The sequence below is a fragment of the Rhyacophila brunnea genome, unplaced genomic scaffold, assembly GCF_057557595.1.
Source record: "Rhyacophila brunnea isolate RB1 unplaced genomic scaffold, BYU_Rbru_1.0 scaffold_144, whole genome shotgun sequence".
NCBI lineage: Eukaryota > Metazoa > Arthropoda > Insecta > Trichoptera > Rhyacophilidae > Rhyacophila > Rhyacophila brunnea.
In genome coordinates, this window is record NW_028232800.1 from 73063 (window position 1) to 90164 (window position 17102).

At 31.4% G+C, this 17102-nt stretch overlaps 2 protein-coding genes across 2 annotated transcripts; one reads left to right on the forward strand and one right to left on the reverse strand.

Annotated features, from left to right (window-relative positions):
- Positions 1-2660: 2660 nt before the first annotated feature.
- LOC147075446 (uncharacterized) lies at positions 2661-4829 on the forward strand. Its single transcript, XM_085942455.1, has 2 exons — positions 2661-2670; positions 3700-4829. The coding sequence occupies exon 2, from the start codon at positions 3711-3713 to the stop codon at positions 4827-4829; it is 1119 nt and encodes a 372-aa protein (XP_085798581.1). The 5' UTR covers positions 2661-2670; positions 3700-3710.
- A 949-nt stretch (positions 4830-5778) lies between these two features.
- On the reverse strand, positions 5779-6717 carry LOC147075447 (uncharacterized). Its single transcript, XM_085942457.1, has one exon. It carries the CDS (start codon positions 6715-6717, stop codon positions 5779-5781), a length of 939 nt encoding a protein of 312 aa, XP_085798583.1.
- Positions 6718-17102: the final 10385 nt, after the last annotated feature.

A 17102-nucleotide genomic window follows, 5' to 3' on the forward strand; every position in this document is an offset into this window, starting at 1 on the left:
TATTAAAATTAATCAATCTTTCACAAGACTTATTGAGCTATTCCAATCGACAGAAATATTTATGAATTTGTTGGGCTGGTGATATATGCTTTTTTAAAACATGACACAATATACTTCAGAAATTTTGAAACGTAGATTTCAAAAAATAAATAAATAAATATTTTCTATATTTCATATGCTTTTTTTATTATTTGAATCTATATATTCTGATTTAATTCAATTGACAGATAAGTGTAGTTATTCTTGCAAAGTGAAAACTCAAGATAACTGCCCAAAAAGATGTCTTACCTTAAATAATATATTATCTGGATCACCCTCTTTGAGCACACCAGAGCAAGAAGCTTTACGTAAAACTTATGATATTGCTGTTGATAATGATAATTTAATAGACGAAAATGGAAACTACATCAGCGATGGTAGTGTAGTTCCAGGAACATTTTCTCCAGATGGAGGCATGCCAAGTGGGTCATACTCTCCAAGAAATAAGACAGGCAGTAAGCCAAACCCATTTGGTCCAGGGACAAAAAGCCCCACCTATCCATCTACAGGTTCGAATTCACAAAATGGAGATGGGCGATCTAATCTTGTACAGAATAATACTTCAGAACCATTCACACCTGGATCTAATGGTTCCCCTCTAATTCCATCTGTTAGAAATATAAATAATCAGAAATATGTACCTCCGCAAAATATTACACCTCCAAAACATAACGTACCAGTGGTTCCTGTTCCGATAGCTACTATTACACTTAGGCAAACAGTTATTAGCTATATTCCTCAACTTGTTACTACAACAACTACGGTACAGCCATTATTGGTACAGCATCACACACAGACAGTGCATGCGCCTCCAGTTTATCTCACAATGCCACCCCAGACTGTTGTTCAAACTTTACCTAAAGAAACAATTCTGCATACAATGCCACCAGTTACTTTAACAACAACAGCCCCACCTCAAACGTTGATTCAACCAGTAGAATTACCAGAGAAGACAATTACGTCCATTAGGCCAGCTTCTACGATCAGTCTACCAGCTGAAACAATGGTTTTGACAGAAATTATTAGGTATCCTCAAATTACTAAAACAATTATGGCACCGCCCGTCACTGTTTCACTACCTGCAACCACAGTCTACATAGTTTCCACAATACAGAAGCCTGTGAGTACTGTCGTTTACGAAAAAACAAAAGAAGTAGTAGTTCCGTATACAACTACTAAAGTGGTCAATAGAATGGTTACTACCCCACCAAAACCGATAGTAGTTACACCAATAACACCGGTTGTCCCCATTGTTCCGACTACAGCAGTTCCAGAACGTTGGAGGAATGATTCTGAATTTATTAATTATTCAGGAACTCCCCAAATAACTTTTCTTGATAAAGATGGTAAAATAGTCCCTGGGTTTGGGAATACAAACAAGGTACCACCACAATATAATGCTGATGTGCCTCCATTCATCCCTGGAGGTGGTAAGCCCGGAGGTAATCAATATACTGGTTATAATAATTCTAATGGTTCTAATTATTTTCCAAGACAACCTACAGGTAATATTCCTGGGCTTCCTCAAATCCCTATCGGAGATAACCAATTTCCTGGTACCAGCAATAATCCCCCACAAAATCTGATTTGCAACAATAATAGTAATGGAAATTTATGTTCAGTACCACAAATGGTTCCTCCACAAACTAAGGCTAACGAAAATTGTACACTAAATTCTCCAGGATGTATGAATAATCCAAATTCTAAATGTAATAATGGAGTAAATATGAATATTTGCTTTAATGATATGATGAACAATTCTTATACACCAATAGAGACAGCCGATGACAACTGTTCAATAAAGAATATTTCTCAATGTACAATGGATACGCCCACAGAATCCGATAAATCTGTCGAAGATAGCAAAAGTCCGTCAAATACAGAAAATGTAGCATCAGAGCCAGACAATAACAAGTCTAGTTCCCTTCTAGAAAATCGTTCTAATTTAACAGGTGGAATTTCTGGATTTATGAACAAATTAGCTTCGTTAGTTCCAGGTCGTAGTTCTCCTGCAAATGCAGAAATTGACAAAGCATATAATACTAAAGATGATGAAAAAAATGCACAAGGCCAAAAGGAGAAAGGTAATGAGGTCAAAGTTGTGTACTTGAGTGATGTTTTGAAGGATAGCAACCATGAAACTGAAAAAGAATAAATTAATTCAATAGTTTGACCAGTTGACTATACATAGTTGTCTATTGAGAACTTATTTGTTTATCTTATCAGAAAAAAATTAACTAATGATAATAGAATTTTTATATAGTAATAATTAATATTTATTTTTCATCTGTATTATAACAATATTTATAAGAGATTACATATGAATAGGGCTTTAAATGGCTCCTCTTTGCTTTCTAATATTTTCATTTTTTTACCCAATGTTTAATAATATTTCTTTTGAGATTCCTGAAGATTTGAAATTTTGCGAAAATCGATATAAAATAATTGATACGATCGGCGAAGGAACATTCAGCACAGTATATAAGGCATTTGATTTGAATACGGAAAGTTATGTTGCGATAAAAGCAATTACTCGAACAAGTGCACCAAATCGAGTATTAGAAGAATTAAATATGTTAAAAACACTTGGAGGAACTAACTTCTGCATTCCACTTCTGGATGTGTTTCGAAATGCGGATCAAATTGTTGCAGTATTTCCATTGATTCCTGGAATTGATTTTAAGGACTTTATTACACAATATACTAAAACAGATCTAAAGTCTTATCTTTTTTGTTTAATTACTGCAGTAAAACACACTCACGATTGCGGCATTATTCACAGAGACATCAAGCCTAGTAATTTCCTGTACGATCCCGAGCAGGAAATAGGTTTTTTAATTGATTTCGGTTTGGCCCAAGTGGTAAAATCAAAGATACAACAGCCTTCAAAACCAAATCCTCCCGTTCTGTTTTTTAACTCAATAGTAAAGTTGAGTATGCAGCCTGGATATTATGAAAGAGATACTCGGCCGAATATGAAAGCACCAAGAGCAGGTACTCGTGGATTTAGAGCACCGGAAGTATTGTTTAAATATCCAAATCAAACAACAGCTATTGATATGTGGTCTATTGGAGTGATTTTACTCTGTATTTTAACAAATCAATATCCATTTTTTATGAGTATTGAGGATATGGATGGGTTAGTAGAAATAGCCACAATATTTGGGCATTCCGAGATGAGAAAAATAGCAAAAATATACGGAAGAATCTGGAAGTCAAATATAAGCACAGTAAATGAAGATAGGATACCATTTGAACGATTATTGGATTCACTCAATCCGTGGGGATCCCCAGGAAGCGACATAATCGATTTATTGTACAGATTACTTGATCTAAATTGTAATACTAGAATTTCTGCAGCTGAAGCGCTTCAGCACAGGTATTTTTATAAGTGAATGAAGAATAGTTTAGACCATCCTTCATGTATGAATAATTAATAAATATGATATTACTGATATTGAAAATGACTCTTGATAAAAAGATCTTAATATATGCAAAGCTGCACTCTTGCCTTTAAGATCACTTCTAATTTCATTCCTAAAAGCTTTATTTTTAAACTATTCATATTGATAGTTCTTAGATTATACATTATTTTTCGATTTTAAAAATCCCCATAATCTTACTTTTTTTATCCCCTCATGCCAGACAAATCATTTGTCGAATATAAACAAATGGAATTCGAATACAATTTGCTGAAGATGAAAGAGGACTATCTTATAGAAGAAATATCTGTATTAAAGAACGAATTAGGTAGAGCAAAAGAAGAAATGAACAGAGTTAAGTCAGTTCCACTATTGATGGGCCAATTTTTAGAGGCAATTGACAAGAATACAGCTATAGTATCAAGTACAGCGGGTTCTAACACAGTCGTGAAAATATTGAGTACTGTTGATAGAGAACTACTTGTTCCAAATACCAGTGTGGCTCTTCATCGTCACTCTTCTGCAATTGTAGACGTCTTACCACCGGAGGCTGACTCTACCATTCCAGTAGTAGGAGAGGAAGAACGCCCTGATGTAACGTATGATGATATTGGTGGATTAGACGTTCAAAAACAGGAAATTAAGGAAACTGTGGAATTGCCACTTTTGCAATTTGAGTTGTATAAGGCTATTGGGATTGAACCTCCAAGAGGAGTGCTATTGTATGGGCCACCCGGTACAGGAAAGACTATGCTCGTCAAAGCAGTTGCTAATCAAACGAAAGCTACATTTATTAAAGTTAATGGTTCTGAGTTCATACAGAAATATTTGGGTGAAGGTCCCAGAATGGTGAGAGATGTATTTAGGCTTGCAAGGGAAAAGAGCCCATCAATTATTTTTATAGACGAAGTGGATTCCATAGCTACAAAAAGGTTTGATGCATCAACTTCTGCAGATAGAGAAGTCCAAAGGGTTTTGATAGAACTATTAAACCAAATGGATGGGTTTGATCAGGACTCCAATGTTAAGGTAATTATGGCTACAAACAGAGCAGATTCAATTGATCCAGCCTTATTGAGGCCAGGTAGATTGGATAGAAAAATTGAATTCCCATTTCCAGATAGAAGACAAAAAAGACTGGTATTTACTGCTATTACCAATAAAATGTCTCTTTCTGAAGATGTTAATTTAGAAACCTTTGTTAGTAAACCAGATAAGCTTTCCTGTGCGGATATAAATGCAATTTGTCAAGAGGCTGGAATGCTTGCTGTCAGGTCCAGTAGGTATGTAATTGTACAAAAAGATTTTGAAGATGCTTACTCTAAGGTTGTTGGTCGAAAAGATAGTAAGCCAACACTATACAGCTAAGGAATAAATGGATTCAAGTCTGAGAAATGTCAAAGATACTTTTTTTAAGTCAGATGTACAAAAACTTTACTCAACAGTATTTGAGAGTAGCGTTTCTATTATAAATCTTAAGAAGATGGAAATACTCTTTTGGATATTGGAAATTTTTTTTATTGTTTATTGATTGTATTTTTTTAAGTCTAAAAAAGTCTTCTCTTTCTTGCTCATCCAGTTCAGCTGATATAAATTGTAAAGTATTTTGAAGTCGTGGAATCATTAAGTGTTCTAAAGAATTTACTCTTCGATTGGTTATGTCTAAAGTAGATTTTAAAATAAAAAATGAATTTTTAACTGAGCATACATCTATCAGTAAAAAGGCAAGCTCTCGAAAAAGTTTTCTCGATTCAACAAGCTGTGAGCCACCTCTTTCTAAGAATTCTTCGATAGGTTCTTTTGTAATAATTCTAAAAACAGGTAACTGTATGCCAGAAACGATTTGGATTTCCGTTGATAGCTGTATAGGAAATTTACATGAGTTTTTCTTGAATAGTTCTACATTTGCTCCGAGAAATTCTGCTTTACTCAAAGATAAAAATGCCTGTTTAAATATTTTTTCAATTTCTAAATTTAAACTGTTAAATTGCGACTCTATCTGCCTAAAATGGGCCTGTAAAGCATCAGATTTTGATTGTAGTAACTGATGACCTCTTTCGGTTGTTTTTAATTTATGTTGGATAACTTTCTGATTCATTCTAGTAGCAAATATAGACAACTTCTGATTTAAAGTCATAGTCTGCATAGTTTGAAAAAATTAATTCAAAGTTTGAAACAAAACAAATAATAATTTCGACCATCTTAATCATTGTTGCTCTTTGACCTTTAAATTTCAAAGTTGATAATAAGGTATTTGTTATTAAATACTGGAAAAAATAACTCGCAAAAATAATATAACAACAAACGATTAAATCGATTATTTATGTATTGTTTTTAGGTCTTTGAAAAAGCTGTGTTTTAATGCTTTTTCAGCAGTAAGTCTATCAATGGGATTATATACCAGCATCTTTTGTATCAAATCAACAAGTTCGTGGTATTTTGATATTTCGTTTAAATCGATAGAACCTGAGGATTCGTTAAGATTTTCAGGCTTTAGTATGTCACTTAAGCTCATTGGCTTATATTTTGGAAAATCATTTTTGAATTTTGGAAGATTTTCCACATTTGGCCATAATCTGTTGTCGGGTGTTCCTAGAATAGAAAATATTTTGTGTAACTGGTCAATTTCAGAATCACCAGTGAAAAATGGAGCCAAAGTGAAAATTTCAATAAAAATACATCCCAAAGACCATACATCTACTCTTGGATCATAATATTCTTCTCCTAATAATAATTCTGGGGGTCTATACCATAGGGTGATAATAGAAGGTGTATAGGCACGTAATGGAATAATAGTAGCCCGTCCGAGACCAAAATCAGCAACCTTTATGTTAAATGTTTTATCAACCAAAATGTTTTGTGGCTTCAGGTCCCTATGAAATATTCCCATTGAATGGCAATAAGCAACAGCCGTCATTAGTTGATGACACATTTTACGAGCAATTTCAAATGGTAGCTTTACCATCTTTCTATTTTCCAACACAAATTTTAAATCGTAATCTACATATTCAAATGCTAAGTACATGCTGTCTCCACTGTGGATTATTTCCATTAGATTGATTATTGTAGAATGTTTCAATTTTTTAAGTAGGATGATTTCCCTAATTGTAGTGGCAGGAATTCCTTCATTTTCACTATCTGGACGAATTTTCTTTAAAGCCACTAGTTCTCCAGTATTTTTGTTTATAGCTTTATAAACTATTCCATAGGTTCCTTCTCCAATTTTCTGTAACTTTTGGTAAGAGTTCGCTGGCATATTAATTATTAGGGTGAGAATAAAATAGTAATAGATTTTGGAAGATATTAGAAAGGCACTAAAACAATCTATAAAATGTTTATTATTTTATAATAATCATTTTTGTCTTTAAATACACAGTTATAACGTAATGATCTTATTATATTTTAATAGGAATTACTATTTAACTTTTACATTTACTATTTTTTATAAAAATTTTTAGTAAATTTTTTACCCATGGTTTCCAATAAATCACTTTCAATCAAAGAAAGATACAACGCTTGGGTTAAATCTGAAGTAGAAACCGTTGATTTGAAGTCGAAGCATCAGAAATACCCTAGAAATATCTTCAAAAAATCTAAAGAACTTTCTGCCTCAACTTTGATAAAATATGCCATTAAAAACGAGCGTACTGCAAGAATTATGGAAACTACCAATACCCTTGTTTTTATAGTTAATGTGAATGCAACTAAGCCACAGATCAAGGTAGCAGTAGAGGAATTATACGGTTCTAAAGTGGCTAAAGTTAACACATTAATAGTATTTAAGAGACATGAGAAAAAAGCATTCGTAAAGTTTACAGAAGAAGGAGCAGCAGTTGCTATAGCAGAAAGAGAAGGAATTTTATAAGGCATATATAATAAAGAATACTTTAAAATCTTAGCATTGCTCTTTTTAAAATATTTTATTATTTTGTATGGACAGATCTTACATGTTGCAAAAATTAACTTTGTATAGCCACCTTTTCTCATTTACTGAACTATTAATTCAGCTATTTCCTTGGGATCCATCTTCTTCAAATCACTATTGCTCTGACCAGTTCCTAGAAATAGAATTGGAGAGGATGATGAAAAGGTAAGGTTTATTAGTTGTCCTATTTTTTCTGAAACAGTATCCACCTTAGTTAAAATTATAGAATCAATCTTTCTTCCAGTAATCCCTTCATCAATACTCTTATTAAATTCCTTAATATGATCCAATGAATCCCCACCTACTAGTGCTTCACCCACAAAGATGATGTGATCTGGATTGTTAATCCTGATCAATTTACTAAGACTAGTCATAAGTGCTTTTTTATTATGCATTCTACCGGCTGTATCTATGAGAATGACGTCATATCCCTCAGCCTTGATTATAGCAGATTTTGCAACGTTTGCATCATCTTTCTTATAACCACTCTCGTAGAACCCAACCGAATGGCCCGAACTAACAAATCTATCCACATGAACTTTAAGCTGTTCTATAGCCCCAGCCCTAAAGGTATCACATGCAGCAATAAAGACTCTTAAATTCTGTTTTAGTAAGTAACAAGCCACCTTAGCAAGTGAAGTACTCTTCCCCACTCCATTTACACCAACAAAACATATACTGTAAGCACCTCCTGGCTTTCTATTTTGAATATTTTCGATAAACTTCTCATGGTTAATTCCAGGTAAAATTTTCTGTAGGGTATTTGCAATTTTTTCTTTAAATTCTGATTCGGTAACCATGATATTTTTATTTTGTTCCGTACAAGCTTGATTTTGTTTTAGCGTTAGTTGAACAATAACATCATCCGTAATCAATTTGCAATATTGAGGATCAATGTTTTTTTTAATAAGAAATTCGTTCATAAGTAATTCTAGTTTGTTTAGTTCAATTTTTTTAGTAAAGATAGAAAAGGTTTTGGCAATGGATTTTGAAATAACCATGGAAGTGTGACTAATAACTGATGGTTTTGTTTCAATATTACGGATCACATCATCGCTGAAATTTAATTCGTACTTAGATTCGTCATTTTTTTTATCTATCTTATTGTTAGATTTCTTATTTGTCATACTATTAGCCTTCCTATCTGTTATACTAGCTTCATATTCCTCAATATATTTACTTAAAATCTCTTTGTTGTGAATACTTAAGTACACAATTTGTCCACGAATCTGATATTCCATAATAAAATCTCGAATGTGACGTTTACCAGAAATTAAAGATGGATTAATCTGCTGTATTAAATCAGAAATGTAAATAGGTTGAAGTCCATTTTCATGTAAAACAAGACCAGTTTTAGAAAACACAATAAAATAAGCCATTTTAAGGGTGGGAAAAATTGAAAATGGGCAAAGCAACCTTATAAACACCATGCTGTACATAACTAACTACGCAATAAAAATATGCCAGTTATTGCATCCATTTATAATGAAAATTCCGATGCATAATTTATTAAAATTACTACATAAGCTTTCTTATGAAAGGATAGAAGATTTCACGAATAATATAGCTGTCCACGACAACTTATTGCCTCCTGAATTAAAATTCCCACATATCTACAATACTTTCATTTATTGTCTTTTTAACAATCTCTAACTCCTCCATAGCTCTACCCATTCTAGCCTTATCAATAATTCCAAAATTAAACGTATAATCATTGCTATCATCAAATATTAGTAGATCTACTATATCACTTTTCTCAGATCTTCCGGTTCCTACAGAATAAAATATTTTTTTAAGCGGAATTCCTCCATCTAAAAGAGCAACCATCACAGTGTTAAGAATCTGTGATAGGTTCATAGAATTAGAAATAACAAAGATATTTATATGCTTATAGACATAAACATGTGAAGTATAAGATTCTACCACTTTTGCAATAATTGAATTTACAAATTTCTCTTCTATCTTAGACTGGAATGGTAGCTTAAAACGAGACTCTACAGTCATTTTTGTAGAGTCTTCAGATTTTCCCTCAAAGGGACCTTGAATATATGCAATAACAACATCCTCCTCGTTTGAAACGGATTTAGCAGAGCCATTGAAGCCAAGAAATAGCCCATGAGTAATTTTCATGGGTTATTATTATAAGAGAAAATAAGGATACTCAAATTACAAAGATAGTATTGATTATAAAATTAAATCCAATGAAACTGCTTGTGCTGTTAATTGTTTTATTTATTTAAAAACTCCTGTACAATCAAATTAATTGATACTAATAGAATTCTGATCAATATAACAGTATTCAATCTTAAACTTTTAAAATACATATAATTATAAAGTAGAGAGTATAATTTTACAAAAAATCCATTATCAGTCATACATTATTTATTGGGATTTGAAATGTTCTCATACATCGAATCTATATACTTCCTTTTAATATATTGGCCACTATTAGATTGATCACCCCTCTCTTGTCTGTTTAGCACATCATGCTTGCTTATTAGAAATTCATTGCTCAACTCTTTATTGAATGGCATCCTTGTAATCCCTTCTGGGTCACTCATATTGTTTCTCATGAACGAAGTCATGCCCCTGTAAGTCTCAACTGAATGCTTTGGGGCATTTAATTGATTATCTATCATCTGATTATAATGATATCCAAACTCCACATTTGATAATTTACTAAAATTATCATTCATCTGGTCTAACTCTAACTCATCACAATTACTATTTTCACCATCGTATTTTCGAATCCTATCAAATCTAGTTAATCTTTTGTAGTGTTCAAAGTACTTTTTGGTAATATCTGAAAAATATGGTAAATCAAGCTCCTCCATAGATCTTATAAGATCATCTCCTGTAACTGTCTTCCGTGATTCACCCTCACAAATTTCTTTAGCTTTACATGTAATTATAGCAATAAATTCAGACGCACTTTTTTGAACAAGATCTTTTGCTTCCTTTGCTATTTTACCTTTTGTGGGAATGGATCTTTTCATAATTTTAGAAATATTTGCTAGTGGAAGCATTCTATCCTTGAGCTTTAAATTAAGACTGTTATCAAAATCTGATAACTCATTTCTCTGATTACTGGATAATATTTCATTGAATCCACCTTGAAATAATATATTTGTATGGTCTTTAGAACATGCTTCACTATCTAAACTATTAGATATCAGTGCGTTATTCTTATTATGAATTTGGTTTAAATTGATTCTAGAAACTTTCTCCTGCGATTTCCCTGGTGAAACCAATTCCGAAGCATTAATGCTTTTGTGCAATAGCTGATTAGAATCATTTTTATTTTCTAGAATCGTAAAAGTTTGTTGATTATTGATTGAAAGATTTAAGTCATCATTATAGAAACTAAAGAATGAATTATTGGGTGATTTTGTCATTGCACTATTGTTATCTTTACTATTATTAAAGATTAGCATATTCTCTGTACTTATCTTAGGTTCTCTACTAGAATAATTCAAAGAATAGTTTCCAGCATTAAAGTCTTGAGTTACTTTGGTCCCATTTTCATCATTTACTTTCTCATCTTTCTGGTTATTGCTGTTATTCGTCGTTTTTAACTCATTTTGATTTAATTGTAATATTTCCTCTTTGATTCCCATGTTGTTTAATTTTGTTTCAATAATTTTGTGATTTTGTAACTCTTTATTATTGTTTTGAGTGTCAACGATTACTTCTGTGAAGGGTTGATGTTGAAGATAGTTAATAACAAATGGGTTGAATTCTAAATCTCTATGCATCTCAGAACCTAAGTTGGCGTTCTTAGGCATATTCAATTTGTTATCTAGCCAATTAGACTCATGAAATTCCTTATTTGATGTGTCTATGTTTTGTGTAGACTCTTTAAGTACTTGAGAATTAATATTTTCACCACTATAATGATTATATCCTGGATTTAAGGTAGTTCTATATAATGAACATTCTAGCTTTTCATCTGATGTATGAACGGTTAAATTGTCTTTGTTTGGCTGGAATATTGCTTGCTGAGAATATGATCCACGTTCAATCACTTGGCCTGCTCCAAATCCATTTATGCATGTTTTTTGTTCTATACTGGAATCTTTAACCTCATCTGAACTTCTAGAACTATGATGTGTGAACTCTGTGTGACTTTCCAGAATCGATAAAATAGGTGCAGAGTTGGAATAATTTCTTTTTTGATAGACATCTCCAGAATCTTCCTTTTTTACTATTAAATTTCTTTCTTCCATTTCATTAATATCCTGTTTTAATCTGTTCATTTCTTGCATTTTTTAGAATGTATTATTTTTTATAAAATGATAAAGTTTTGAATTGAAACTTTTTTGAAACATCTTAAATAAGCCAATATTTTATATGATAAAACAGATGTATTGCAGACTCATTCTAAATAATATATTAGTCTAAGATTAATTCAGAACCCATATTATGCTGAAAAGTGTAAAGTGTCTATGATCTACAAATAAATTACCATTGGTTACATAAAAATGATGTTTAGGAATATAATAACGAATCAAATTATATTCATTACTGCTATTTTGAATGATTTATTACAAATGAACTGATAATGAAAGACAAATTTATCTTCATAATAAAAAATTTATTCAACCTTGGACTCGATAATTCCATCAACACGAAGAAGTTGAATTACAGCATCGAATACACTTTTCACTAGTTGAGTTTTCACCACAATAGGTTCCATAATGATATTTTTCATATCTTCAACTTCCCCAGTAATTCCATTTATTCCATAGCGAGTATTTTTAACATTTTGTCTTTCTAACTTATCCAATACCTCCAATGCTCTTCCTACTCCACTATTTGAAGCTAAAATGGATGGAATAATCTTAAAAGCTGCACTAGATGCCTCGAATACATCTTTCTCAATTTCATTTCTGTAAATACTATTTTTAAGGGAAATACTCATAGCCATTTCACTTGCTCCTCCACCTGGAACCATTTTTGGGTTAATAATCATATTTTTAGCAACTTTCACAGCATCCATAAAGTTTCTTTCTAGTTCAGTCAACATATCTTTGGTAGGCCCCCTTAATATTACACTTATCGCGCGAGGTCTCGTACATTTGTAAAACTTACAATAGTATTCATTTCCTATTTTAATATAATCAAACTGACCACACTTCCCCAAGTGTTTCTCAGCTAAATCCTCAATTCTATTAATAATTGTAGCTCCTACAGCTTTAGAAAGACGGGTAGTATCAGACCTTTTTACTCTCCTAATTGCTGTAATACCATTTTCATATAATATACTTAAAGCTAAATCACAAACCCCCTTCTCAGTGACTACAACGTCTGGCTTCACTTCAATAATCTTTCCCACAATTTTTCTAATTTGATCTTCTTCAATTTCTAAAATTCTTGTAAAATCATCTTTTTGTGAAAACTCCAAATTTGTCTGTGATTCACCTTTTTTATATTCCAATGGACAATCCAAAATTACTATTTTGGGATTTGTAATATTTCGTCTCATCTGAGAGTGAATAATATCTTTCTCTAATAAAATTCCATCAATAACCTCAGATTCCTTAAAATCTCCCAAAAGTTTCAAAATTTTGATATTATTTTTTATATCTACTGAAACTGACAAATCCAGGGTGGTATCGATATCAATTCGTTGATTAATGGAACTAGCTATGTCAGTAGAGTCCCTTTTAATACGTTCTGCAGCGTCAAGTGCTAATTTTGGAATTGGAACTCCAAGTATCTTACATAACTTTGTTGATACACTACCATCAATAATATTTAAAAGATCTTCAGGCTTATTATCCTCAGAAATGGTATTTAATTTTTCCAGACAGATATCTCTAGCACGAATACATGCCTTACATAATCTAATAGGATGATGAGGGAGATTAACTAATTTACTAAGTAGTTCAGAAGCCAAAATAATTACGGTTGTAGTTCCATCTCCACACTCATCATCCTGTGTCTTAGATAATTCTATCAAGCATCTGGCCGAAGGATGGCTCACATCCATCTCCCTCAAAATAGAATTTCCATCATTTGTCATTTCTATAGAATTAATCTTAGTTAAAACCATCTTTTGCATCGCACGTGGGCCTAGACATGTTTTAATAATCCCAGCTAGTGTCTTTGCGGCAATTGCACTTGTTTTCTGGACCTCATTCGGATCTGTAGATTTTAAAATATAGGCTGTAGGAATATTTTTATTCATAGGGCAAAATAAAAAAGAAATCCAAAAACTAAACTTATATAGAGAAATATTATCGAATTTTAAGAAATTACCCAAAAACAATTTGGAATGATAACATAACTGAATAACAAAGAATACCTAGACTTTTTAATTGAAATTAGAGATACAAATTACATATTCAGATGATAGAAATTAATACAAAGTAAATTGAAAAATATTAAGTTTGAGGACCTATTCAAAACAAAATTAAATAAATTCCATTAGTAGATTCATAGCATGTTATTATATATCTTTACACTACATTTATTCTATAGTTGATATTCCGTTATTGGGTATATTATAAACAATCCACCTATCTATTAAATTCATCCATTTCAGATTATTTGTTTCCGTAGAAGTATTATCGTTGTGGCTTCTCTCCATACACGCTTTCTTCAACTCTTTCAATAAATTAGAATCCAACAGTTCTTCAATATATTTGTTTAACTGATCAAACCACTTCTCTGAGCTAGTTATATCATCTGAATTATCATGAATATACTCTAATACTTCATCCGCGGAATCTTCAGAATCATTATCAATTTTATATTTATCTTCTTTTTTTTTTATAACTATTTTCTTTTTTTTCCGGTGAATATAATTATATGTGGACTTTTTATATTTATATTCAATTGGAAATTTTAATATTATTGGAATAAGGTCGGTTGTAATTAATATCCTGTTTCTATACACGGCCCCCCAAAAAATTATTTTATCAAATGATTCTGCAGGACGGGTGAGAGTTTGAAATAGTATATGCTTTGGATTTAATTGATAGGTTTTATAAATATTGCCTATTCTAGAAAATAAATGGGTCCTATTTCCTTGAAATGTCAATAAATTGTTGGTTTTTAGAATAAAAGATACCATTTGAAGAAATGATGGTTCATTTTTAACCAATCTTAATTTACTTGGTTCAACGGTACTTTCACTAAGGGATAGATCGTCATTATTGTTAGAAATATTACTATATTCGTTAATATTGTCAATTTTAACAAAACTGCCATTGAACAAGGTTGTATCTTCATAATCTTCGATAGACTTTTGAAGAATTGTAGTAAAACTATTATTTGAAGCAAATAAATCCTTTATAGAAACTGGAATCTTTTGATATCCGTGGTCATATTCCAAAATATTGGAAGTTAAATTGAATTTAAACGTTTCTCCACTCATCTCCATCTTATTATACAGTTTGGTTAGATGATTAAAAATAGAAATAGTTTTTGGACTTTTTGAAAGGAAAGTAATATCACTCAAATAAAATCCATCGATAGATTTTGAGAATAATTCTCTGTGTTTATCAACCAAAAAATCAAAATCATTAGTTTTGGTTATTTTATATGAAAATTTTCTGTCTTTATTACTGAAAATGGTGTAGACAACATTACCTTCATTTTTAGACAGATTATTAAATAAATTACATGTACCGGTGAAGTTCCAAGTAAAGTATATCGTAACAATAGAAAATAGCATATAAAGACCTTCCAGAGTAAGGCATGCCCGTATTAACATTTTAAATAAAGAAACCATTTTAAAGGGTTTAAAAACTTAAAACAAATAGTAAGTACTATATAAAACTACCACATTGAGAAAATTATATTGAGTTATTAGGAAAATATCTTTCATGTATAACTAATTTATTTGACATATACATTTCAAAATTAAATTCAAGATATACAATGAAGTAGTTAGTCTGATTTGGAATTTAAGAATCATTTTATAGAAAAATAAAAATTTTCCAATTTGATTTTTAATTCATACCATTCATTGCAATACCAATTGTTTTTTGCAGCATCATTTAATAACCTCTTTGCTTTCATATAGTTTCCATATTCTATGTTCTTTTTAATATATAAAAAGTACGCATGCTTATACTTGGCTATAGACTCTTCATTTTTAATATGTAGCAGTGGGGTGTTTCTAATATAACTATATTTCAAGTTTCCGACTGCTTGTTCGAAAAGTTGATTATTTTCTTCAAATATTACTACATATTCAAAAAATAGATCATATTGGTTGGTTTCTAAAGCTGCTTGATACATTTCGTGAATAGACTCTCGTTCAGCATCAACTTTTACACGAATGTTTTCAAATTCCGTATTTACTGCCCTAAACATAATCAGGGGTTGGCATTGAGATAGTTTTATAAAATATGTCATAATTGGAGCATTAATAATAAGATAATATAGCTATGTCTGTTCTATATCTCTAATTGGCATATTTATTCACTTTCCAATTATACTGTTGATATAAGAGATTATTCGATTTTTTAATGGCAATTTAAAACTTAACATTATGTATTAAAGATAGATTTTTAAATAACAAGTCTACATTCGTAAACTTTCTTAAACGAAATTTACCATTTGTAAGTATCTGAGGTTTATTCATCTAAAGAACAAGTAATAGTTTTGATCAAAAATGCATACTATTAAGAAAGTACCTAAGGGAGGTTATACATAAGTATCAAGTTAACACATGCGTAGTTACAAGAAAGACCTCAATACATAAGTATTCCAATAAGGATAATAATTTTAAATCGAAAACTTTAAGAATTTAAACATACCAAATCAGCCTATAACCATGTGCTCTGTGAAAATGAAACTCAAACGTTGAAATATAGAAAACCCAAAAGATGTAAATTTCATAACTTAAGTTTTAGAACAAACAATACTCCAGTAAAGAACCAGTTTATATAAATCATAATAGTCATCTTAAAAAATGCTAACTATTTCAGATTATCTATTCAATAATTTTTTCAGCCGCCTTTTCTATTCGATCCATAAAGGCCCTTCCTTCTTCACTTGATCTAAATCCTTGTACAAATATTATATCACAAACTTTTTCCAAATCTTTAAGCCCTGAAAAACAGTTTCTGCAACACTCTACGATATTTCGTCCCATATTAAAAACTTTAAAGCAAGTTGAAAGTTCAACACCCTGAGTATTACCATCAGAACCATTTTGCAAACTATCGTCCACCCTAGGATGGTTGTGAGGCTCAGTATTAATACATGCACACTTATTACTGCAGTAACGATCCTCCAACATTAGTCCTATTTTCGTACTTTCCTTTGTTAAATATATTTCACGATTCATATTTTTTATCCAATCCGATCCTATAAACAAATATAGAGGCACAGAGGGTGAATAATGTTTATACTTCGTTCCAGGTGAAATCACTTCTTCCCCAATTACTACCTTATTTTTATAAGATACGTCATGCTTTAAAATATCCTCAAGTTGCTCTTTAGTAACAGCACCTGGTCTCAACAATACATATTTACTATCAGTATTTTGATCGTTATAGAAAAAAACTGTGGATTCTAATCCATATTCACATTGTCCACCATCTATGTAGCTTGGAACTTTATCCCCCAAATCCTCTAAAACATGATTGATATTTGTGGGACTTGGCTTACCACTCGTATTAGCTGATGGAGCAGCAAGAGGGACCCCCAGTACATTAATAATTTGACGTAGTTTTTCATGTTTAGGCATTCTAACGGCA